At 43.2% G+C, this 26,154-nt stretch overlaps 1 protein-coding gene and 2 long non-coding RNA genes across 4 annotated transcripts in view; 1 reads left to right on the top strand and 2 right to left on the bottom strand.

The window, feature by feature from the left end:
* LOC143725560 (uncharacterized) overlaps nucleotides 1–26,154 on the bottom strand; it is a 358,276-nt gene that overhangs the window by 78,252 nt on the left and 253,870 nt on the right. The window lies entirely within an intron of this gene.
* The window catches only part of LOC143725563 (uncharacterized), an 84,882-nt gene that overhangs the window by 43,600 nt on the left and 15,128 nt on the right, over nucleotides 1–26,154 (bottom strand). For both annotated transcript variants that reach the window (XR_013198253.1, XR_013198254.1), the window contains exons 4-5: nucleotides 1,468–1,605; nucleotides 1,066–1,237 (exon numbers count right to left, since the gene is read on the bottom strand). This is a non-coding gene — a long non-coding RNA (uncharacterized LOC143725563). The remainder of the gene's footprint in view (nucleotides 1–1,065; nucleotides 1,238–1,467; nucleotides 1,606–26,154) is intronic.
* LOC143725528 (E3 ubiquitin-protein ligase TRIM39-like) lies at nucleotides 94–18,496 on the top strand. The gene is made up of 7 exons (XM_077218005.1): nucleotides 94–162; nucleotides 1,078–1,634; nucleotides 3,168–3,263; nucleotides 3,734–3,967; nucleotides 12,554–12,698; nucleotides 17,563–17,589; nucleotides 17,713–18,496. Exons 2-7 carry the CDS (start codon nucleotides 1,080–1,082, stop codon nucleotides 18,249–18,251), a joined length of 1,596 nt encoding a protein of 531 aa, XP_077074120.1. The 5' UTR covers nucleotides 94–162; nucleotides 1,078–1,079; the 3' UTR covers nucleotides 18,252–18,496.

Raw genomic sequence — 26,154 nt, 5'->3', positions numbered from 1 at the left:
AACTGTTCCATAATTATGATTATAGGCGGAGCTATATGACATCACTGCAAGTGTATAAAAGACTTCAGTGAAAGTGAAACTAAACAGATGAACAGTTTCATCAAACAGCAATTACTTTCAGAAACTCTGAAATAAACGACAAGATCTGATATTCACTCACAGGTAAGTGATGGAAATGTTAGTGCTAGTTCAGTAGTTTGGTAGCAGTAAGCAGCATCAGATTGTTGGTACTGTATGAAGTACTGTATGTGTTTTTTTTAGTTTTTTTTTAGCTGTTAATCAAGGTTTGATTATTTGTGGTCACGTCACACTTTAGAGTCTTTAGAAATAGGAAGTACTTGAATTGGAGACAGAATGAACAATTGAAAAATTACAATGATGAATTTTCTAGTAAAAGTCACATGTCTATTAAACAAAAATGACACCTGGTGTTTACAGATGTTTATTTAGTGGGTTATTTGTTTGAAAATTTGCACTTTCACCCCTTTCTGTGTTGTCTTTTATATTTAAAAATATATTTTCATATATTGTTTAAAATGGTGTTGTAAAAAACGGTTAGATTTGCTGTACTGTGGCTCCCAGAGACACATTCTGTGTTTAGATGATTCTTCTGCAGCCCGATAGATCGAACTACATTCATCTGAAGCACAGGGTCTCAGACTCACTGGGGTCTGAGACTCACATAGGCTCACTGAGGTTAGAGTTAGTGATGGAGATGGAGGGACTTCTCACTGCGGTTAGAGTTAGTGATGGAGATGAAGGGACTTCTCACTGAGGTTAGAGTTAGTGATGGAGATGAAGGGACTTCTCATTGAGGTTAGAGTTCGTGATGGAGGAACTTTCTGTCAGAAACTGCTGTCTCATATGCCTGCTTATGGCACGTATGCCTGCTTTGACTGCTTGACAGTGGTTCATAGTTTAAGTTGTTATAACAGATTTTAGTTATAATAATTTTTAACCGGGCAACATACATTTTAGAACACAAACTAAATTACTCAGTGCACATTACTTGTATTATGAAAGTTGCTCTCTTCAGCAATGTAGATGATATATTGTCGTCATTACTTATCTTTTCAGCCATGGCATCCTCCAGTGGTCCATCACTAAATGAGGAGCTCAAGTGCTTCATCTGTATGGAAGTGTTCACTGATCCAGTCACCACTCCATGTGGACACAACTTCTGCAGAACCTGCTTGATCAAGTGCTGGCCGAACACAAAGACCTGCTTCTGTCCACTCTGTAAAGAAAAATACAGAAGAAGACCTAAGCTCAAGATTAATACAACACTCAGAGAGGTTGTGCAACACTTTAAGGAGAAGCTCAATCTAGGAGAATCTGAGGTGTTCTGTGACTTCTGTGATGAAAGAAAGCAGAAAGCTGTGAAGACCTGCCTGACGTGTCAAAGCTCTTACTGTGAGACTCATCTGGAGCCTCATCTCAGTTTTCCATGTCTAAATGAACACTCACTGATCAATGTTGTGGAAAAACTGGAGGATTATATATGCCAGAAACACGAGAGACCTCTGGAGCTGTTCTGTAGAGATGATCAGACGTGTGTTTGTCTGTCCTGCACTGAAGGAGAACACAGGACTCACAACACTGTTCCTATAGAGGAGGAGAGTCGAGAGAAGAAGGTGAGAGTTACAAACAAAGCACTTTAGACACCCCATGAAATTCAGTTCCCTATCAGTCAGTCACATTCAACGTTACATCGGACTGAACTGACGGATCTCGCCTGAGAGCCCAATCACCATCGATTGATAACAGAACAAGCCAATCCACTTCCCGCTTCCAGTTTTATAAGGCAGCGTGCAAACTCACACATTAAGCTTTTGCTTCGGAGCAGAGCAGATGTTGTTTCACTGTGCTCTTCAATCATCGTTCAGTGAGTGAGTTGTTCCTTTGTTGGTGTGACTCTCCTGCCGGGTGAATCGCTGCGGTCCCATGGGGGACCCGGCCTCTCATTCGGGGCTCCTGCAGAGGACAGGATGTCGAGTGGAATCCTCCGACCATGTCCCGCGGCTGGATGACTGGGAACGTCGAACATGACTGACTGATAGGGAACGTCTAGGTTACTAATGTAAGCCTTTACCTCCAGTGAAACGGCCGGGACCCCGTCTCAGCTCCTTCGCACCCTGCCTTAGGGTGTACTCACACTAGGCACGGTTGCCATGAACCGGGCCCGAGTACGATTGTCCCCCCTCCCCACTCCCCCTCTGGCCTGCACTCACATAGGGTTTCAGCATTCGTGCCGGAGCACGCTTACGTCATTATGGTGTGACGGTTTCGGGATAAACAAGAAGAGCGGCGTTCTCTGAACACAATGGAGTCCATCGCTCTGTTTTCTTTGTGGATAATTTTGTGTCGTTTGGTCCACGGTGGTCCACAGCCCTCTCACAGCCTGTTGTTAAACAGATGTGTCGCCTTAGTGGCGCGAAAATTTTCACGTAATCGTGCTGCTCGTATGAGGTTTGCAAGGTACCAGCTGAAGTGCAGCAAGGACTTTGCAGCTTTGATTACGGACTACAGTTCCCGTACATCACGCGTCCTGTTCCGTGCTCCAGCACGGTTAGCGCTCACACTGCATGCGAACCGCGCCCGAGTCCAACTGAACCGTGCTCTAGCCCACCTCTTCCAAGCGGGCCAGGGCCGGCTAATCGAGCCGCGCCTGGGCACGGTTCGGAGCACTCACACTAGTCAAACGAACCGCGCTTTGGTGGTCAAACGCACTCGGGCACGGTTCAAACTGGCTAGTGTGAGTACACCTTTATATACCCTGAAGCAGGGAGTGGATTGCAATGTAAATCTCGCATTGGCTTGGTGATTGGGCTCTAATGTGAGATAGCAATACATCAGTTCAATCCAACGTAACGTCTCCGTTCCTTCCTTCGATTACATTAGTAACATAGATAATTTCTTTACTGTGTCTTGACATGTTGAAGAACCTGTCCCTTTTAATAAAAAAAAACAGCTAAATCCAATAGTCTTTTATTACATTTGATAAAAGCTGATTTTGTCACTCTCAAAGCTGTCAGACATGTACTAAAAGATTCAAACTCTAATTTTGAATCAATTTGATCTTTAAATTATTTTTAAAAAATAAATAAGACTGTAAGAAGATGGAAAGCTATATTCAGTGATACATGTCTGTTTTTCTCTGTATGTAGAATCAGCTGGTTCAGACACAGACAGACATTCATCAGATGATCCAGGACAGAATGAAGAAGATTCAAGAGATCCAGCACTCAGTAGAGCTGAGAAAGGTTTGTGCTTCGATCAACTCGAGTTCATATCCTGACTCATGGTCTTTTCCGATCCCCCTCTCCCATTTCACTTTCTGTTCACTCTCTAAATATCCTAGCGAAAAACAAACGAAAAAAAACAAAACATTTAAAAACATTATATGCATCATAATAGTTCAATCTATTAAATAAAAGCGTTACATTAAATTGTTAGTTCTGCCATCATCTAGTAACCCTCAATTTGCTCCAAACACACATGATTTTTTCCTATAGAGCACAAATCTGTCATATGGAGTTCTATTGGAGTTCCTCGACAGCTAGTCCTCAAGAGCAGCATGCAAAACATTATTTTGTTCCAGTGAAAATCATACATTTTAAGTGACATAAGGTTTATTAAAGATGATAGAATTTTCATTTCGGGGTGAACTATCCCTTTAAATAATATGTGAATATGGAATAGATTAACAAACATAACTGTTCTCGTTCATCAGAGAAACACAGAGGAAGAGAAATCCTCCAGTGTTGAGATCTTCACTGGTCTGATCTGCTCCATTGAGAGATGTCAGTCTGATCTGCTGAAGATGATGGAGGAACAGCAGAAAGCAGCAGAGAAACAGGCTGAAGATCTCATTAAAGAGCTGCATCAGGAAATCACTGAGCTGAAGAGGAGAAACAGTGAGCTGGAGCAGCTCTCACACACTGAAGATCATCTCCATCTCATACAGGTCTGTCAACATCGGTCTCAGTCAATATGTACAACAGGGACATGCACAGGAATTTTGAGGGGCAGTTGCTCTGACCTGAAAAAAGGGCACCCCCCCCCCCCCAAAAAAAAAAACCTCTATATGAAGGACTGAGAATAACAGGGTCTTCTTTATTAAAATATATATACACAAAGAAAAAACTGAAATACAGCACTCAATCACCTTAACTACTACTAATAATAACACAGAAAAACATGACTTGACTCATGAAAATCCCTACATCAATATCCCTATCAATATCCTATCCTGAATATATTCAGTTGAATTTTGCCCATACAAATTGCCTTATCTGACCGTGTTTATGTCCAAACTCAATGCCTCATATTATGGTCTTATTATTATTTATAAAGATTGCAAAATGTCAGAGATGACAGGTTTATGATATCCAACTTTGTAAACAGTATACAAAATGTATTAACAATATTGTTAAATGTCACCAAAATACACATGAGAAGAAGACCTCATATTACTGTATATTGTTTTTTAGTTATTTTTAATTATTATTATTATTTTTAATTTCAAAAGAAATAATTTGGATTGAATTGACAGATGAGGAAAAATTCGCTTCTAATAATAAAAAAAAAATCCGCTTAGATTTCGGGAAAAAATACAATCCTTTTTTAACCTTTTGGCTTCCCGTACCCTCAGTTGTGCTTCTTGCTCGTATTCAGTTCTGATGGTACATATGGTAAATGGGCAACTACGCATGATTTGTAGTATGATTGCGTAAAGGGAACAGGAATTCCGGTAGGGAACATGAATCGACTGCTACACCGGTCGCAGCCACGTAAACAGAGTTTGCCCTTCCCCTACTGACTTTCATTTTCGGTGCCCGAATAGAAGTGAAGGCTTGCTTGAGGCTTTGCGTTTTTAAAAAAAAAAAATTTATCTAGGCCTACGAGAAATTCTGCATCCATTGTAAGATTTTTTTTTTTTCCTCGGTAGGGCAACATGAGTCGAGAAGGGCATATGGGCAGTTGCCCGGGCAACCTGAGCAACCCCCCTGATGTACAATATTACAGGACAAACAGTCTGTTCTTTAAGATCCACCCAATTGACCCAACAACGGTGTCCAATGGTGTGGCTGAAGGTTTTCTGTGTGTTCTTTCGTTTCAGTACGTTCAGTGCATTTTTGTATAGCCCCCTATAGTAAATTAAACTATATAACAACTTAACTGAAATCAAGCAGTTCGTCAGACATCTAGAATCTCACCTGATGTGCTTTATGCTCAGTCTAACCTGTTATCTAGTATGTACTCAACCCTGGACACAGATTAGCGGAAACATGGATAGAACATAATTTACTAGATTCAATAATCTCAGGTAAGTCAGGTAAATCTATAATGCCAATTACATAATTATGTCGAAGATAATCAATATAAAATGCTCAGAAATAAAGCATGACAATATGCAAACCTGACATCTGAAAGATACACAATGCTGAGTGTATGGAAGATCTTCAGCATTATGGGCTGATCAGACTACAGAATAACCCTGTGCCTTTTGCAACATTTCATTAAATACTCAGACCAAGACCTGTTATTTTAATAAAAGATATTTTATCCTCCAAATGGAGGCACGAAACAACAATTGGAATTTGCAATAATCAAGATCCCAGACTTGGGTAGTTTAGACCTTATTGAGGACAGAAGGTAATTTGCATGAAAGACCCTGGTAAAGGCACAACCTCCACCATAAGCAAAGTATTTCTAAACTCTCTAACTCAGGGATGGGCAACTTTGGTCCTGGAGGGCCATTGTCCTGCAGAGTTTAGCTCCAACCCTGACAAAAACTCTTTTCTAGTAATCCTGAAAACATTGATTAGCTTGTTCAGGTGTGTTTAATTAGGGTTGGAGCTAAACTCTTCAGGACAGTGGCCCTCCAGGACCGAAGTTACCCATCCATGCTTTAATTTGTAGCTTTTGGTCAATATCTCTGGACATGAGACCATTGCACCAATCACACTAAAACATTTCAAATGATACCAAACAATGCTGTCAATTCACTTGCATTGACAGAACATTGTATTTTTCATGTAATAATTCTGATTGAACTGAGTGAAAAGAAGAATTGGTGAAGGGAAGGAATAAATTGTGAAGGAAGGACAAGAGTGAAAGACGCTTTCCCACATATTCACTCTGTGGGGTGTGGAGATGGATGCCTGTGTAACGGATGGGGAAAGACACACTCACACAAGGGCTTTTTTGCACATGATTGTGGCGAACAGGGCGAGGCAGAGGGGCGTGAGAGAACGGCGTGAGGCCGGTGGTGCGAGTGCTAATGAGCTACACCTGTGAGCACACCGGTCTCGCATCTCTCACGGAGGAGCGGAAGCATAAAGGAGGAGCGACGACATTGATGATGAACAGGCCTGTGTTTTGTTTTGTTTTATTTTATTTTGGGTAAGCCAGCAGTCGTCCGCGAGGGGCTGCTGGCGGTTCCTTTTATGTTTATTTTCGGTAGCTAGCAGTCGTCCGTGAGGGGCTGCTGGTGGTACTTTTGGTTTGTGTTTGTTTTAATTTGAATAAAGTATTTGGATTTTTCGCCGGTTCAGAATCAATTTATTGCCAAGTAGTGTTGTGCACATACAAGAAATTTTCTTTGGTAATAAGGTGTTACCGAGGCTGCTATATTCCCGCCTCCTTCTTCCCTGAACATTGCTACAATGACTTTATCTTTTAAATACAAAAAAGTACTGTGGACAGGCTGCTTCTGCCCTCCATGCCATGGCGCTTCTGCAGGTCCACCAGGCCCAGGCGCTCATGGACATGAACAAGGGTGGTTCTGACCAAGAAGTTCCTCCGGGCGCTCCGTGTGGCAACTTACCTCGCTCTCCGAACGACGAAAGAATCCGCACGTTCAGTCGGTCAGGTTATGTTCACCTTGGTGGTCCAGGAGTGCCACCTTTGGCTCAACCTGGAGGACATGAGGGACACCAATAAACATTGGTTCCTGAATGCCCCTCTATCCCAGTTTGGGTTATTTAGCGACGCGGTCGAGAGCTTTGCCCAACAGTTCTCGGAGCCCAGAAGCAGAAGGAGGCCATCCGACACATCCTGCCCCACATGGTGGCTGCTGCTGCTGAGGCTTTGCGGGAGCTGAGGACGGCACAGGAGGTTGACCTTGGCGACGAGCGAACAGAGGGTCTGCGGTCGGCGGACGGGTGGGAGGAGCTGTGGTCCGCCGGCCGCAGACCCTCCGTTCGCTCGTCGCCAAGGTCAACCTCCTGTGGCGTCCTCAGCTCCCACAAAGCCTCAGCAGCAGCAGCCACCATCCAGGCCTCAGCGTGGAGCAGGCCGGAGGAAGTCTACCACACCCGTCCAGGCCGCTGCCAAACCAGGAGGCAAGCGGAGATGCAAATGACCCTGAGACGGGCGACCCAGAGGTGGATCAAGTTGCTCTTCAGGAGATGGTGAACGCGCCGCTCCTTGCCCCGGTGGAGGGCCGGGCGAAGAATCTTTTGTTTCCTTTTCATTCCGTTACGCCACTGGGTAAAAAAGAGCAATTTCTGAAACCTCTGGGCCCCAAGAGGGCGCACTTGGTGGTCGACGACGCTATGCCTTGTCACCCTCAAGCCCCTCTTTCATCTCCAGCGAGCAGCAGTGGCTGTGTCCCGGACGCACTAGTGCCTCTGCACACTCACTCTGCCTTTTTGACGGAAGCAGGTACGTCTGTGGTGCCGTTGGTCCCGCTTGTGCGGTGTCTGGGAGCCTGGCTAGAATAGAATAGAATAGAATAGAATAGAATATACTTTATTGTCCCCTAAGGGAAATTTGTCATGGACTCAAGAGTGCGTAGTGCATAGTAGTAGCTGCCCTTACAGACAATTAAATACAAATAACAGCTAAAGACATACACATAGACTACAAAAACACACATGACACATCCAGGAAAAAAAAATTAAACAAACAAAAATAAATAAAACAAATTACAACAAGAAGAACACCAAGTTATTGCACACTTCCCAGGCCTCAAGGTACAAGTCTATTTAAAATTTTGATTTAAAATGTTGATAGAGGTAGGTATGAAAGAGTGTTTAAACCGGTTCAATTTAGTTTTGGGGATTCTGTACCTTCTGCCAGAAGGCAAGAGCTCATAATCCGCATGAAGGATGTGGGACGGGTCCAACAGTACTCTCCGCGCCTGCCTGAGTACAGACTGCTCATAGATGGACTGAAGGGAGAGCTTTTCAGTCCTCCCCATCACCTTCATAGCAGTCTGTACCAGTCGCTGTAACTTTGATTTAGACCGTGTGGAGAGATTGCCAGCGCTTCCCAGCCCATCTTGCTGGCTCATCCGCACTATCAGACTCGGCTATGTGAATCAGTTCGCCAGGCGTGTTCAAGGGCATTCTGTTCACCCGTGTTTTGGCGGACAGTGCCCCGCTCTCAGGGCAGAAATCGCTGTCCTACTGGCGAAGGACGCGATCAAGCCGGTACCTCCAGCCGATATGAAGACCGGCTTCTACAGCCCGTACTTCATTGTACCCACGGCCCCTTCACAGGCTGCCATTCAAGATGTTTACGCAGAAACGCATTTTCAAATGCATTCTTCGCCAAGATTGGATTGCAGCAATCGACCTGAAGGACGCGTACTTTCATGTTTCGATTCTCCCTCGACACAGACCATTTCTTGACTTTGTGTTCGAGGGATGGTTATATCAGTACAAAGTCTTACCCTTCGGGCTGGCCCTGTCACCCTGTGTCTTCACGAAAGTCGCGGAGGCAGTCATTGCTCCCATATACGAGCGTGGTGTTCGCATTCTCAACTACCTCGACGAGTGGCTTATTCTCGCCCAGTCGAGAGAGCAGATGTGCGAACACAGGGACATGGTGCTCAGTCACCTCAGCCACCTAGGGCTTCGGATCAACTGGGAAAAGAGCAAACTCACCCACGGGCAGAGGATCTCTTTTCTCGGTATGGAGTCGGACTCAATCAACATGACAGCCCTCACTGAGGCACGCTCAGACGCAGAGCAGCGGCACCACTGAAACTATTTCAGAGGCTCCTGGGGCATTTGGCATCTGCAGCCGCGGTAACGGCGCTCGGATTGATCATATGAGTTCGCTCCAACACTGGCTCCACGATCGACTCTCGAGATGGGCATGGCAGAGCGGCTCGTGCCGGGTCACATGTCACAACTCGCCCGCCATCTCCTCCTTTGGAGTCAGAAGCATCTGAGGTCGCTTTGTGCCATTTATATTCCGGGCCTGCTCAACCGTGCACCCGAAGTGCTCTCAGGAGAATGCTCCCAGGAGAATGGCGACTCCATCCCCAGGTGGTCCAGCTGATTTTCAGGCGCTTCGGGACCGCACATGTAGATCTGTTTGGCACCCCGGACACGCCTCACAGCCAGTTGTTCTATTCCCTGACAAAGGGAACCATCGGCACGGATGCTCTGGCACACAGCTGGCCCCCGGGCGTACCCAAGTATGCGTTTCACCCAGTGAGCCTTCTTGCACAGAACTTGTGCAAGGTCAGGGAGGACGAGGAGCAGGTCTTGTTAGTTGCGCCGTATTGTCCCAACCGGACTTGGTTCCCGGAGCTAGTGCTCCTCGCGACAGCCCCTCCCTGGCCCATTCCTCTGAGAGAGGACCTGATCTCTCAGAGACTGGGCACCCTATGGTAGGTCCTAGGTGACCTACCCCCAGCGGTAGTTGACACCATCACTTCTGCTAGAGCCCCCTCAATGAGGCGCGTCTATGCAATGAAGTAAAACCTGTTCTTGACTGGTGTTCATCTCACGAGGAGAACCCCCGAACTTGCTCGATCAGAGCCGTACTTTCCTTACTTATAGATGGATTGGAGTGAAGGCTGTCTCCGTCCACCCTTAAAGTGTATGTTGCCGCTATCACCGCACATCATGATGCAGTTAAGAGTACGTCGCTGGGAAAGCCCGATCTGATCGTCAGGTCCCTGAGGGGGCGAGGAGTATAAAAATCCTCCTCGCCCGTTCTCTATACCCTCTTGGGATTTGTCTCTGGTCCTTTCGGCTCTTCAGAGACCACCCTTTGAGCCTTTGCAATCAGCCGAGTAAAAAATACTGTCCTGTAAAATAGTACTCCTGGTTGCATTTGCCTCCATCAAGAGGGTAGGGAACCTGCATGCATTTTCGGTCGACGAATCGTGCCTGGAATTCGGCCCGGCTAACTCTCACGTGATCCTGAGACCTCGGCCCGGATACGTGCCCAAGGTTCCCACCACTCCCTTCCGGGATCAGGTGGTGAACCTGCAAGTGCTGCCTTCGGAGGAGGCAGACCCAGCCCTGGCTTTTCTCTGTCCCGTCCGCGCTCTGCGCCTTCTTGGGCGCTGGCACACGGCGCCTCGCTGACAGATATCTGTAGAGCTGCGGATTGGGCGATACGTTCGCTAGGTTTTATAACCTACGTGTTGAGCCGTTTTTTTCCTGTGTGCTCGCTTCAACCAGCCGGTAACACCGAAGTTCCCGCTGTAATGTCCACTTGCCGCAACCTCCCCTCCACATGGAGCAGATATGTACGCTTCTTTGCTCCAGTCAAGTTCCACACTCAGGCGAACCCTGTAGAGTTCCTCCGCATCCCTTCGGCAGTCAGACGTTGTGGAGCGTCCGACACCAGGCCTAGTGCTCGTATCCTTGTGTAACTTGTGCTAGGCTGGGTTCCATATGTGGTGATCCCTGCGGCGATCCCATATGCGTATTCTTCCACAATCAGCTCCCTGCGGTGAGCCCATGTCTTTCCCTTGGCAGAGTCCACTCTGCCGTCACTATCTGGTGTTGCCTCCCCCTTTTCAGGCTGGACCCACCCAAGTGACATTCCATATGTTGCACTGCCCCTCCGGCCAGTCCATATGTGTATTCTCCACATGTTACCTCTCTTCGGGCAGGATGTGGTTTCGCAGCGTCCCTCTCCCCTGGAAAGGCACGCTATCCCAGTGTTATCCAAAGAGTTCCACAGTGTGGGGTATAACGGAACAGCAGTTCGAACTCCCTCTACTCAGGCCTTCCGCCCTAGCCAGTTGGGGGTCTGAGAGTCTTGCGTAGGGCGCTGGATGGGGCAGCTAACGTGGTGTTTTACATGGGATCCCAATTACGTCATCACGTCAACGTTACATCGAACGTGAGCGACTGAAAGGGAACGTCTTGGTTTATTAATGTAACCCTCGTTCAGTGAAGGAGGGAACGGGAGACGTAATGTCTCGTCGCCACAGTTGCTGACCATCACTGTACGGCCGTCACAACCTCTGCTCCTTAGTGAAAAACAATATGTGCGTGCGCCCACTTCCTGTTTATACACGCGCTGTGGGGCGGGGTGCGTGACGCTTCTCACGCACGCCCATGTTCATTGGCTCGTTCTGTAGACACATTCGAAGTTGATAGGGCTCAGTGAAGTGATCCTATTTACGTCATCACGTCGACGTTACGTCTCCCGTTCCCTCCTTCAGGGGACGAGGGTTACATTAGATTACATTACATTAGTAACCAAGAGTTTTTATTGTTTATATGGAGACCGTTTTTAAAAACGTGTACTTTGAAACCCTTTTTCAAAAGTTTGCATTTTTCAGGAGCCCAAATCGCCGTCGTCGTATAAAAGAACGGGCAAAACACCAAATTTTTTTATTTTTTTTAATTTCTAGCTGAAAAAAGTGTCATGTAAACAGCCCCTGAGTTCAGTGTAGTCTTAATTGCATCCTAGTTAGTCTCCTTGGAAACTGATTACGTTCAGCTGTCTGTCATTACGTTTTTCTCCTAAGCAGTTATTTTAATTATATTTTATTTAATATTTTTGTATTTTCCATTTTCATTCTATTTAAATTTTTAATAATTTTGTAGTTTTTTGACATTTGTATACATTTTTTTAATGTTTTAAATGTCTAAAGTTTTTATTAATTTTTATTGAAGGTTGTAGTTTCAGTTATTTTAGGACGTCAAGTTACACTTAATGAAAATGAGAAATGTTGCTGTCTTTGGATTGTGGGGGAAACCAGGGAAAAGTTTGTGTATGTGTGTGTGGTTTTAGTTTCAGTTAACTAAAATAACCCTCAGTCAGAAATCTCCACGTCTGCAGCTTTACACACACCAAACTTTACAGTTTTATTCCTGTCTATATTCCAAAGGTTTTTACTGAGGGGGTTGTTCATATATTATTCACCTGATTTATACATCTTATTCCTAAAAACATGATGAAAAATATTTTTTTTCTGTCTGTTATTTTCTGATTTCTGATTTATTTACCTTTAACTCTAATATGTCAACAAAATCAAACAAGAATGCTGAAACTGGCTTTATTCAATATTCAGATTTCTGTTCTGGATATTTAATCAAATCAGTGCATATTCAATTAGACAATGCTTCATTTGAATATCTAAATATTTCAGAAATGTTTTAATACAGAATGTATAAACAATTATTCATGTAATCATTCAACTAGAGGAAGTACGGTCATATCCATCCATATTCATACAGAGGTCTTGCCTCGACTGTGTTAGAAAGCTCCTGTGTAAAACATTGAATTTACTGCTTTAAAAATAATGATCATATTTAACAGTCTTCTCTCTCTCCTGCTATAGATGAGCTCATCCCTGTACAGTCGTCCACACACCAAGAACTGGACTGAGATCAGGATTGACTCTGAAGTGAACTCTCTAAAAAGAGCTCTGACTGAACTGAAGAAAACTCTAGATGAGACTCTAAATGAAAAAATCAGTCAAACTGGTATGTGAATATCAAATACAGTGTATAGTTTTGTTTAGTTATTAACTTAGGAATATTATAATATATAAGGAATGTTATGGGTTGAATAAAAAGTTAGTGATCACCAGAATTATTTTATCCCAGTCTGCAAAAGATCACACTGTTTGAAAAATATAATCATAACATAACTTAAACTTGCCATGTTAGCATTAGACTGGTATGATAAAACGCTTACTAAACGTATGTAAAGTTATATCCAAACTTTAACTGATGCCATAACCAGTTATTGCAGTATTACTTTAACTTACTTTAGAGACATGTAAGTGATATGATGTAACTATTCATGAACAAACACTAATACAAATCACTGTAAAAAAAATGTTACATGCTATTTAAAAATAAATTATGGTAAAAATTACATATTATATTTTTGAGTAGTTTTTAGGCTTGATTTCTTTAACGAAATGATGTAAAATCTCCTAAAATATTTAATGTATGACACAATGAATATTATATTTTCTTTGTGAAATGTGCTTTTTTTGTTGACTCTCAGAAGTGTGTGATTTTTAGTGAACGGAAATTACCTGTTTGAATTGGACTTGTATTGTATTTGACAGTGAGTTTCTCCAAAGTTTTTTTTTTCTCCATTCTGTCACTTGATGGAGTTTTGGTTCATTGCCACTTTTGACTTGCTTAGTTGGGGATTGAGAGACTGAGCGGGACGATGATATCACGGTTTTCTCCAGAGCGGCTAGATATATAAATAAACTAAATTAATAACTTTTTACAACAAAAATGAACCATTTCTGATCGTTACTTAAGCCGGACTGTGGCGGTATTGTCTGATCGGACTAGTACATGTTGATTCTTGAGCATGGCCCGGAAGCTGCACAGAGCGAGACGTACAGCCAGCAACTCGAGGCAATTGACGTGCCATAGGCGCTGGGGTCCTGTCCAGGAGCCCGCGGCAGCACGTCAATTGCACATGGCGCCCCAGCCCGTGGTGGAGGCATCTGTCGTTACAACAACAGAGCCTGATCGTTCGTGCGACCCAGCGAGACAGGTTGGGAAGCTCTAGCCAGGCTCCAGAGAACTGTACCAGCGGGGTCATGCGAACACAGACTTCCCGTCGGTGGGGCAGCGAGGCGGTATTGTCTAATCGGACCAGTACATGTTGATTCTTGAGCACGGCCCGGAAGCTGAGCAGAGCAAGACGTACAGCCAGCAACTCGAGGCAATTGACGTGCCATTGACGCTGGGGTCCTGTCCAGGAGCCCACGGCAGCACGTCAATTGCACATGGCGCCCCAGCCCGTGGTGGAGGCATCTGTCGTTACAACAACATGCCGGGAAGCTCGTTCCAGGGGCACTCCGGCCCGTAGAAAACTGAGGTTCGACCACGGGGTGAAGGTCTGACGGCATGTCGGAGTAACTGGTACTCAGAGGGTGCCGTGTTGCCATGCCCACCTCGGGACTCGGTCGCAAAGCCAAAGCTGAAGCTGTCTCATATGAAGCAATCCGAGCGGCTTTGCCACGGCTGCATATGCCCCAGGAGCCTCTGAAAAAGTTTAAGTGGAACCGCACTCCTGCCCTCGAACTGTCTCAGACAAGTCAGCAGTGACTGCGCGCACTCGCTCGTAAGCTGCGCGGACATAGCGACCGAGTCAATTTCCATACCGAGAAAAGAGATCCTCTGCACGGGACAAAGTTTGCTCTTCTCTCAGGTGACCCGAAGGCCCAGACGGGCTAGGTGCTGGAGCACTAGGTCCCTGTGTTTGGAAACCTGACCTCAAGAGTGAGCTAGGATCAGCCAGTCGTCGAGATAATTCAGGATGCGAACCCCGTGTTCCCGAAGGGGAACAAGGGCTGCCTCGATGACCTTCGTGAAGACGCGAGGGGACAGGGCTAACCCAAATGGGGGAACCGCGTACTGATATGCCTGCCCCTCGAAAGCAAACGTAGGAACGGTTTGTGTCGAGGGAGAATGGAGACATGAAAGTAGGCGTCCTTCAGGTCGATTGCTGCAAACCAATCCTGGGGCCGCACACATTCGAAAATGTGCTTGGCAGTGAGCATCTTGAACGGCAGCCTGTGAAGGCAGCGGTTCAGCACGCGCAGGTCCAGGATTGGCCGTAACCCACCGGTTTTCTTCGGGACAATGAAGTACGGGCTGTAGAAGCCGGACCTCATTTCGGCTGGAGGGATAGTTTCGATCGCACCCTTCGCCAGCAGGGTAGCAACCTCCGCTCTCATGATAGGGGCATTGCCACCGACCATAGTGGAGCGAACTCCTCTGAAGCAGGGAGGAGACCGCACAAACTGAATCGCGTAGCAGAGCCTGATCGTTCGTGCGACCCAGCGGGACAGGTTGGGAAGCTCTAACCAGGCTCCAGAGAACTGTACCAGCAGGGTCATGCGAACACAGACTTCCCGTCGGTGGGGCAGCGAGGCGGTATGACTGGCCCGGACGTGGACGGCATAGCGGCCCGGTGTGGGGGCGTGTCCTGACAGAGGAGACCAGAGAAGGACGAACGTTCCACGGGGATCTGCTCTGCCAGGGGTCTGGCGACAGAGGGGATGAGAGCTGCACGGTCCGGGGACGGCGCGTGCTGTCATCCGGCTCTGGTACAGAGGAGGACGAGGGGTGCACGGCTCAGGGGCGGCACACCGTGTCGTCCGAGAACTCTGTGTGCTCAGAGACGGGAGAGTCAGTTCTTTCTGAGAATAAGAATTCTTCCCCGGCCCTCCACCGGGGAAAGGAGTGGTCCTGCTACCAGCTCCTGGAAAGAACTGAGTCCCATCTCTGAGCAGCCCGTCTCAAGAGCGCCGCTTAACCCGGCGTATAGCGGGGGGCGGGGCTGGAGAGGGCAGTGGCGTCCCCCTGCGGCCGAGGGTGCATTCGGTGGTGGGCAGACTGAGGGTCTGAGCGGACGGCCGTTGGGGCAGAATATGCCTCAGTCTGCTCATGGGCGGTTGAGAACTGTTGTACAGCCCTCAACCGCACCGCCGAAGGGCCGACCTGGGATATGAGGGTGTTGAGCAGACAGGTCCGCCGGACATCCTGCACATCGGACAGGTTAAGCCACAGGCTTGAATGATGGACATCACTTGACCCAGGGAGCGTGCGGCCACTTTCGTCGCTCGGTGAGCAAGGTCAGTGGCGGCGCGCAGCTCAATGAAGAGCCCTGGGTCAGTCCTACCCTCCTGCATGTCCTTGAGCACCTGGGCCAGGTAGACCAGCAGAATGGCCATGGCATGCAGTGAGGTAGCTGCCTGTCCTGGGCGCTATAGGATTTCGCCACAAGTGTAGACAAAAAACTACAGGCTTCGGACGGGTGCTTAGGATCGCGCCGAGAAGAAGCACTCTGATGACACAGTTATTTTAGTATCACAACAGAGCGTTCAACCGGGGGACCCCAGTGTACCCATGGGCAGCTGCCCCGTGGAGGGGAGGAAGGGCGGAGAAAATCAACGAGGGATTGCTGGAAGACAGGGTCTTCGAGATCTCCTGATGCACATCCGGAAAGAAAGGTATTGGAGTGGACAAGTGTCAGCGGCCACACCCAAAAACCAATCGTGCAGCAGCGAGCGCACAGGACAGGGTGGAAGGTTCCACTCTAGTCCGACGCTTGCGGCGGCCCGGGAATGCATGGCCGTCATCTCAGGATCTGACTCGACAAATGCCATATGCACACCCGAAAGTGGCAGCACTGTCAAATCTTCACTTCCTGAAGATTCTTGCCCGCCCTGTGATGCTGCGATGGACAACAGATCCGATTCTGGAACGTCAAGGAAACCCACGGGGGGTCCGAAGACGGGCCCGCGGGCGTCCCGTGATTGTTCACGGGTTGCGCCAATAAAGAGGGGGGCGTGGGGCACGGACATATAGTCGGCGCCTTTGTTCCACACCATCACCCTCAGATCACCCTGGCCAACAGCCGAAGTATCACCTCACGTGGAGATTGTTAGATCGGGGTCTCTCTCTCTAACGAGATCATTGAGTCTCGACCGTAATGACGCGATGGTCACGTTACTGCGGGGAGAACGTGAGTCATCCACAAACGCTGCTCTAGCGTGATCAAGCCCAAGCACGCAGAGCAGAGAATGTGCGCATCAAAATCGGAAATGAGTCAACCGCAACCAGAAATGGACGGGCAAGCCGTCTTTAAAAAGACGTGCCGCGTGCGAGCTCTTTTGTGGAAGGAAAAAACTCCACGATGTTGAAGCGAGCAGGGAGAAACACTCACTGGCACATCACTGCACAGATCAGCAGGCAATGTGAACTCGCTGCAGATCGCCGTCACACCAACACCGGAGAATGGCTCGTCTTCTAGAGTGAAGTCAGAAATGGCTGTGGAGTGAAGAGATACTCTTGGCTCCGAAGTGAAAACATATCTGCATGTTGCCGGCGTCCTCCTTTTATACCCACGAGGTAGGGCGCAGATACACTATGCAAATTCCGCAGACCCATGGCATTTCTTTGCCATTGGCTCGTTTTGTAATACTCTTTCTAAGCGAAACCCCATTCGTCGTACTCCGACGTAACTCGGAGTGACCACGAAAGGGAACAAAACAACATGTTAATAGTATATGCACTTATTCACAACCTATAAGCTCTACTCTTCTGCACAATGGTAACGATCAAAACTTCAACATAACAGAAACTCTTTCACATGTCAAACATAACTGAATATTAAACATTAACAGATGTTTCCCTTCACTCAAAGACACATAAAATAACACTTAATTTCAATATTTACTCTCCATTTCCAGCCATATGCAAAGCATGCTGGGAGCTTACAATGGTATCTCTAAATAAAACTCAATGTTAACCTGAAATTACTGCTACAAATAATTCATCATTATATTGTCATCTGTGTTCACAGGATTGAAGTTTGTGCAGAAGTTTGCAGGTACAGTGTGACTGACAGCATTTTCTTTAATACACTTACAATACATTGTTTATAATCTGTATTATATACTGTATCTGAAAATGTTTGTTCTGAAGTTGATTGATAATGTCTGATCTCTCTCAGTGGATGTGACTCTGGATCCTGATACAGCTCATCCACGTCTCATCCTGTCTGATGATGGAAAACAAGTCAGTCATGGAGACGTTAAGCAGAACGTCACAAAAAAACCAAATAGATTTAATGAGAGTGTTTGTGTTCTGGCAAAGCAGGGATTCAGTTCAGGGAGATTTTACTATGAGGTGCAGGTGAAGGGAAAGACTCGGTGGAGTTTAGGAGTGATCAGAGAATCTATTAACAGGGAGGGAGGATTCACACTGAGTCCTGACGATGGAGTCTGGATTGTGGTTCTGAGGAATGAGAATCATTATAAAGCTTGTGAAAGTTCACCTGTCTCTTTATCTCTGAGAGTGAAACCTGAGAAGGTTGGTGTGTTTGTGGATTATGAGGAGGGTCTGGTCTCTTTTTATGACGTGGAGTCCAGATCTCATATCTACTCTTTCACTGGTCAGACTTTTACAGAGAAACTCTATCCATTTTTCGGCCCATCTCTTAATGATAAAGGTAAAAACTCAAACCCACTGATCATTACTCCTGTCAGATGAAACGAACAAAATAACATGAAATCTCAAAAGATGAACTATGGATGTGCTGTTTTTAGAATATGTAAAAAAAGAACCAAAATAAAATAAAAACCAAAAAAGAATTTGCACTAACCACAATCAAGAAGTTTTAACTTACAACTATTAAGAAAATGAATATGTGATACAAGCGGAAAAAAAGAAATGTATATTCAGGCTGTTAAAAATCAACTATAATGAAATATTTGTCCGTAGTCGAGTCCCAAAATAGATAACAGAGCTGCCAACTTTTGAGTTTTGCTTGGGGGGGCTATCGGTTCACGTGCCTCAAGGCGCTAGCTAACTGTCACGTAACTTTTAAGAGCGCCAAACCAGTATTGTTTGAATTTCGTAATAAAATTTACAGAATCTGAGAGCTGAGAATTTGTTTCATATCAAAAGTAACCTGCTCTATCTTGTCTGTGGCGGTCACACGGCAAAAGCGTGAGAGTTGGCAGCTCTGAGATAAATAGCCCTGGATAAGATGCAGTAGGCATTTTTGAGGAAAAGTACTTCAAGTGTTGTTTCTATATGATTTTTAGATGCTGAATCCATTTCTGCCCTATAACAAGTTGTAAAAATCACTGTTTTGGCATAAACAATAAAAACAAAATGGCTGCCAAAAAAAAAACGTTTTAATGCATTTATTGCAGTTTAAACATTAAACATTAGAACTAAACTGTGCATTCTCAGAATATTTAAACATTTAAACAGTGAAAAAACAACATTAACATGAAAGGGACAGTTTTTATTGTTTAAATGGCTGCTGGAACTCTGAAATTTCAACAAAATCAAGCAACAATACTGATCACAGATATTCCAAAAGTTATTTGTTCATACAAGTATCATTGGACATTCTGCATTTACAAGATGCAGTGCATGAATTAGGCTTGCTGCCGCATCGGGCTGTCTTGCACCCAGTGGTGCGGGAACAGGTTATTAACTCCTCACAGGCATCTGGAACTGGGGGTAGTGACATGAGTTGAGGAATAAGGGAATTCCCCTCTGTCTTCCGTCCCATGGTTTCAGGGGGTGGCAGAACTGGCTGCTGCAAGTGGGCCTGCCGCCAGACCAAAGCCTGGAAGGGAGAGCGCTGAATGTGGAAGTAGAGAGCGTCTCTGGTTGGGGGCAGTCTTTCTATTGTCATGGCCTTGACAAACATGCTTGCTCGAACATGCTTGTTATCAGCATCCTTTACACCATAGAGTTTGCAGAAAAACTGTTCTGCATTCTGAATGGTGTGGTCACTCAGTTCAGGATCTTCGCCAATCCCCGTTAATAGAAGTGAATACTCTATGAAAACTTCCCAGCATGTCTTCTTTGAATGTCCTGCAATGTATGAAGTTGAGTCACTCCCAGTGAGAGCATGGAAACCAGGAAGTAGCTCGAGGACCTGTGGCTCCATCTGCAGTAGTTCCACTACAGCATGAACTGGGATGCACTTTCTCTCCTTTGCTGTACCTGTCTTCATCCAGATCTTTTGGCATGGCATCATGTGGAAGTGGGGAATCAGCAGTACCAAGATGTCGGTGTCTCTTGCAGAGACAACAATTTTTGATGCTTTGCTTCTGATGCAGTGAAGGATAATTCTTGTGTCTGCTTCTTGACGTTTAGCTTCCAAGCTGTCAGTGTTAAGGGTTGTGTTAGATGCTTCAACCCCACACTGAAGCCACCTGCAGCAACTATAATCTTGGTGTCTGGTGCTCTCACAATCAGCTATTGTGATAGAAAGCAAGCAAGGTCTGCCTTGTTGTCCTCGTGAGCGATAAAGTTCTCCCATTTTGTGGGAAGAGGTAAATCTCTGCCCTCAACTGGTCTTCTGATTATCACCAAGCCTCTTCCACGCCTTTTACGTGTTCCACTCTTGACTGAGTGTGTGTGGTAGCGATCAAACAGAACATCAATTCGCTGGAACTGTGCTCCACTTCGGAGAACAGTTTCCACAAAGATGTCTGCCAGGTCTCCAAAAGTCTTTGCTTCTTGTGGCTTCCCAATAGCAATGACCAAAGCTTGACCATCAACGTTAAGCATTGATTCGTCTTAGGTCTGTGGCACCAAGGTGGTTGGGACATGGAATGTCAGCAGTCAAGGCCTTAGCAAGTATCGCCCTGAACGAAGCTGCCCATTAACTTCTGCCAAGGACAGAGGTACAACGAATAGTTCATGCATCATAATGCTTTTGAGGTTGACTGGGCATCCTGCCTCATAGCAATGAGGTGCTGTAGAATGTTTCTGTCTGCCTTGACAGTTTTTGCCTTCCCAGTGATTGGGTCTGACTGTTGAACTTCAAACAGGGAAGCAAAAGTCAAATACTTGTTCTTTTTCAGTTTGTCCCTGAAAGTGACTCTTCTCCCCTCAGATGGCAACAGCCTCTCCTCTACAAATATATCCAGTTGACTTCACTGACATATCCAAACGCTGTTGTCCCTGTTTTGGTGGCACTGAATACAATTTGTTACAAAAAGGGCTAGACATTTGATCCCTGCATAATGCTCATGGCACTATTTAACTTGAAGTACAACCAAAAACACTGTTGTTGTTTTTTTTATGCGGTGGTCAATTGAGATTTTGTCTTATTTTGCTTCCTTAACTTGTATTCCTTCAGATCAGTGCAAAGAAAATACACAACAATACAAAGCACAACTTTTAATTTCACTACACTTTGTCTATTCGAGTCTGTGGATTTCAATTCCGATATAAAAGATTATATTATGCAAATTAGCACATATTTAAATAGATAATGCCTCATTTGCATATGTAAACATGACATTTCAGAAAACTTGTAATACAAAAAATGTTTGTCTCTATGTAAGTGAAAAACTGGAAAAGTTTTATGGTGATATCTATAACTTAAAAATGTTACCGTATCCACCTGTAGTGTTTCGGCTGTGAATAATGCACCTATTGTTTCGATAACAATTACAAGAAAATGGGACCATTATTTCAATGTTATACGGTGGATCCTTATTCAGGAGACATTGAACTTTCTAAACAACTTTGGTATAACAACTTTGGTAACACTTTACAATACGGGTGCACTAATAAGCATTAATTCGTACTTAACTAATGCACAGATAATACTGAATTAATGTGTAACTAATGATTATCTAAGCTATTCATTAATGATTACCAGATTAGGAACTAATGAAGAGTCTGTATGGTTAATGTATTAGTTTATACATGAATTGTTATTAATTAAATATGTAATTGTGGATTAATTCCCTAATAACTCATTTTTTTAACTAATAGTGTTAATTACGGTATGTTAATTACCAGAATGAGCCAAAGCCTTGTATTTCAACTTCCAGATATTACAGGTACACTAATATGCATTCATACATGATTAATTACTTCATTGTTAGTGCATATTCATGTGTAAATTACTACAATTACTAAATGACTAGTTAATAATGATGTGCCTCAACAAGTAAAGTCACAACATAATTATATATTTGCAAACCATTAGCTAATGATTAATTTATCATTAATCCCCATCACTAGAGTTTATAAAAGCTTTTTATTAAACACTTTCCAAAAACAAATTTCCATAAAATATTACGGTAACAAATAGCCATAATTACATTTTACTTAACAATTAGTTAATAGTCATGTGCCTCAACTAGTAAAGTCATAACATAATGATACCTTTGCAAATCATTAGCTAATGATTAATTAAAGCAGACAACTGGAAGTTGAAGGGCATAGCTTTGACTAATTGTGGTAATTAACATTAATTTACACTATTAGTTAATAAAATATGTTATTAAGGAATTAATACACAATGACACATTGAATTAATAGCAATTCATGTATTACTTAATCTATTAATCATATATACTCTTTATTAGTTGCTGATGCAGTAATAATTCATTAATGGTTTAGTTCTTTATGAGTCATTGATTAACTCATGATTATCTGTGCATTAGTTAAACATGAATTAATGCATATTAGTGCACCCGTATTGTAAAGTGTTACCAAAACTTTTCCTCAAAAATGCCTACAGGGTAACACAATCTTGAAGATTCGGACCTGACTACTTTTATACGTGTAAATGGCTAATTTGTTACACATCTATATATTTATTTTGTCTTACATTGATACTTTGCTTGTCAAATCTACTATGAAATTTTACATAATATGCTTTTATATAATATATGGTGAAATTCTACAAAATGCTAAATTTACAAACTTTCCAGTGTTTCTACAAAAATTTCTGAAGCCATTTTCTCTCTCTTCTCTCCAGCTGTTAACATTGAATTACTTGTGAAATGTTGAGGTTCTTGGTTCATGTAAATAAAGACAAGTGTTCAATTCTAGAACTGATAGAGGAGAGCGGGGAACAAACCAAAACTTTTTGACTTTCACAGTTTGTGTAAATCCACTTGGGGCTCAGAGAATTCATTTTTTACCACATTAATTTCACCAGTCTAGTACAATTATGTGGTTTTGCTTCATTAATACAGTGTATATTTTTTTTCTTGATTTACCCTGAAAGCATGGAAGTGAAATGTGACAACATGCCACATTGTATCATGACCATATGACAGATTAAAATGTTATCTGATCTAATAAAAAAAAAAAAATTACAAGTCAAACTCAAATATTTAGTCAATTAAATACAATTATATACTTTTTCAAATAAAGTAATGGCTTTTTAAAATAATTAAAAATAAACTTATTTTTGTGTTTGACACACCGCAAAACACATAATAATAATTAATAATATCTGAACATTGACTCTCAGTCTTTATTCATCTTTTCTCATGTTTTCTCAATAGAAATCATAAAAGTCTAGAATAGAATAGCATAGTTCTAATAGGGACACATTGTAACGCAGTGTGACAACATGCCCCGCCTGCTCAACTGGGATTTAAACCCGGTGAGTGTCTTCTGCTGGTTAGATCAGCATTAAAGAACTATCTCAACTGTTCAATAACAGATTGTTAAAATAATATCAGATTTGTCTCATTTTAAATAAACAATAAACAGAGATGAAACATTAACTTTAAATTTACTTTTGCTATGGTTGTGAAGCAAAAACTCTAGGCGACAACATCCATTAGTCAAAAGTCTTGTGGACATATTTAGTAAGTGTTTTGTGGCCTTATTACAGAAACTTTAATTTTTTGTTTTTTCAATAACCATGCATAAACACTATTCTCTCAAAAATACAAACATGTCTGTGGCGAGCAGGACGAGGCCGAGGGCCGTGAGAGAGCGGCGTGATTACTGATGTGCGACACACCGGTCTCGTGTCTCTCACGGAGGAGCGGAAGCATAAAAGGAGGAGCGACGACAGTGGAGATCGAGAGAGGAACAAGCCTGGATTTTATTTGATGTTTTGTTTTATTTTATTATGTGTGGCGGCTGTCGACCGTGAGGGACTGCCGTCTTTACTTTCGTTTTTGTATTTGTTTTATTTTGTTATTAAATTCTTTGATTGTTCGCTGGTCACGTCTCCCCATCTTTATTAAAAGGAAAATCAAAGAGAAATGCATTGTGCATAAAGAAAATTAATCTTATTTTAGGACTATTACTGTAATCCAAAAAATAGCTTGGAGACAAGAGATGGCACAGATCTGTTTCCCAATGTTCCCATTTATATGTATTCTTTCTTTTATTTTACAACCTGATGGATAAGTCAAATCATAACCATAAATTATATTTAACCAGAATGCAACTTTAACAAATATACAATACAGTATGAATGTAGTTAATTGAACCTGAATTATTTTCATCTGGAAATTGAGTATATATGGGATGCCAGTAATGACCAACGAATGTGTTTTTGAAAAAAAGCTGAAGTTAGAATTATTTTATTTAGAAATAACAACTAGAATCTGAGATCTTAAACTCAAATCTGAACAAACTGAATCTGAAATGTCTTCATTAAAATGTTAATTAAAAAGCTGTTTTTATGAATGATAAAAATGTGTGTGTGTGTGTGGTGTGTGTGTGTACTGACCAAATCTGACTGGGTTTGATGGTTATCAGATCCGTTGTCAGTTCAACATCACTGTCATTATGGGTGGGAATTATACCGCGGCCACGGCCCCCGTTTCCCTACACTTTGGCCTCTTGCCCCGTGAAAAAAAAATCCTCGTACGGCCACAGTGGCCTGTGTGCCCTGGCCCTGTCCAAGTTCCATGTATAAAGCGCCAGTGTGGCATAGTGGGCCACCCAAGTAGTCTCTGAACTTCAATTAGTTCGTGGATTCGCGCAGGAGCAGTGTCATAACCAGTGCGGCGCACTGAAGCGTTTGTTTTTTCCCATCGCGTTCCCATTCATAAAAAACTCATGTGCTGTCATCATGACAGCGATTCACAAAACAACGTCACTCACGGCTTTTAGCTCAGAAGTGTGCAGATTTGGATAAATATTTATATATTTCTATTAACAGGAATAATATTTTATTGAATTGAATGGTATACTATATGAAGCCATACTATAGTAGCCTATGATGTGAGATAGAAATTTAAGTCATTAAATTCAAGTTCACGAAAACTTTTCCCTCCGCTGCGACTGTCAGTCATTCTCCATTCAGCATTCAAACAGCGCGTCGCGTTCGGTTACAGATGAAAACCTCTCCAAGATGATTCAATGTTAATATTATTATACTTGATCTGTAGATAAAGCCCTATGGTTTCGCATAAAATGACTATCTTGCTGGACTGTATTGCTGTACCTTAATCATGTTACTTTCTATCGTGTGTCTGTTAGATCACAACACTGAGAGCACTATAATTGTTCTTCACGCGCACAGTAACTGAAATTTAAAACTGTTAAAAGAAAAGGCTCAATAAACTATTGCATAGATAGATAGTGTATAATACACTACGCATCGATATGTCTTTCCTTTGTGCTTTGAACTTTTCAATGCGGACTCGACGCGCTGCGCGCTGTGACTCTGTGTTGCTTCAAGCGCATCATTCTGCGCTCCGGATGCGCATAAGCGCTTTGTGCCGCACTGTGTTGGATCCTTTCATAATCATATAATACTTTTGCGCAATGAAAGATTCTTAATAGCCTTTTTGTTCTGTCCTATCTATCATATGTTGCTGCCTCATTAAAAAGCTATGATATACATTTAAAAAAATGTCTTAATTTTATAGTAGCCTAGACTATATATAAAATAATTGATCTTTCTGATTTTTATCTTGTTTTTCATTCATGTATTTTACAACAATACAAAGAGCAATGTGTAACGTTTTACCAGATTTAGTGCTGCACTTATTGTCTCTTATTTGTTCCCCAGTAAATAATGTTTTTTTCACTAAATGTTCAGATTTGATAAAATTATTGTACATTTGTGATTTTTCTAGACTAAATTTTACCGCTGAGTTATCCACTAATCTAGTTGATAATAGAATTTTTGTCATGATTGGTTATGATCATATTTTTTTTTATTTGTTGTTTTTCTTTATAATGAAGTTGTCTGTATTAAGTAGATTGTGTTTAACACACAAAAGAGTGATTATCAGTTCAACATAGAAATTCTATTTGATTTTTTTAACTGCGCTGGTATGCAAAAAAAATGCATCTGAAAATGCATCAGATTGATGCTTTAAAATATGGAATATATAAAATTTTATATATTTATATAAAATTTTTCATGCCCCCCGGACCCCCCTAGAGGGGTAATATCCTGCACCTGTTTCACCCCTGAACCGTTTTCATGCCTGATTATACATAAAATATTATATTTTCTGTCTGATTTTTTTTTAATCTGAAGCCAAATCAGATCACAGAAGGTAAAAAATGTATTTTTTATTTAAAAAAGTCATAATCCATGTCGTATTCCAAATTAGGATGTTATGGTATCAATCTGAATGGGAAAACCATCGAATTGTACTCAATGGCCTTTGTGCCCTGTCATATGGCCTTGGTG

Source organism: Siphateles boraxobius, unplaced genomic scaffold, assembly GCF_051911475.1.
Source record: "Siphateles boraxobius isolate OS27281-9 unplaced genomic scaffold, OSU_SipBor_1 77, whole genome shotgun sequence".
Lineage (NCBI taxonomy): Eukaryota > Metazoa > Chordata > Actinopteri > Cypriniformes > Leuciscidae > Siphateles > Siphateles boraxobius.
The sequence above is the reverse complement of the archived record's forward strand: the minus strand, read 5'-3'. Positions and strand labels throughout refer to the sequence as shown.

Excerpts from the sequence above, each read along its gene's own strand:
- LOC143725528 (XM_077218005.1), top strand. The coding sequence starts at position 1,080 with ATGGCATCCTCCAGTGGTCCATCACTAAATGAGGAGCTCAAGTGCTTC. Across the intron at positions 3,968-12,553 it reads ATCATCTCCATCTCATACAG|ATGAGCTCATCCCTGTACAG; the intron begins GTCTGTCAACAT and ends CTCCTGCTATAG. Across the intron at positions 12,699-17,562 it reads TGAAAAAATCAGTCAAACTG|GATTGAAGTTTGTGCAGAAG; the intron begins GTATGTGAATAT and ends CTGTGTTCACAG.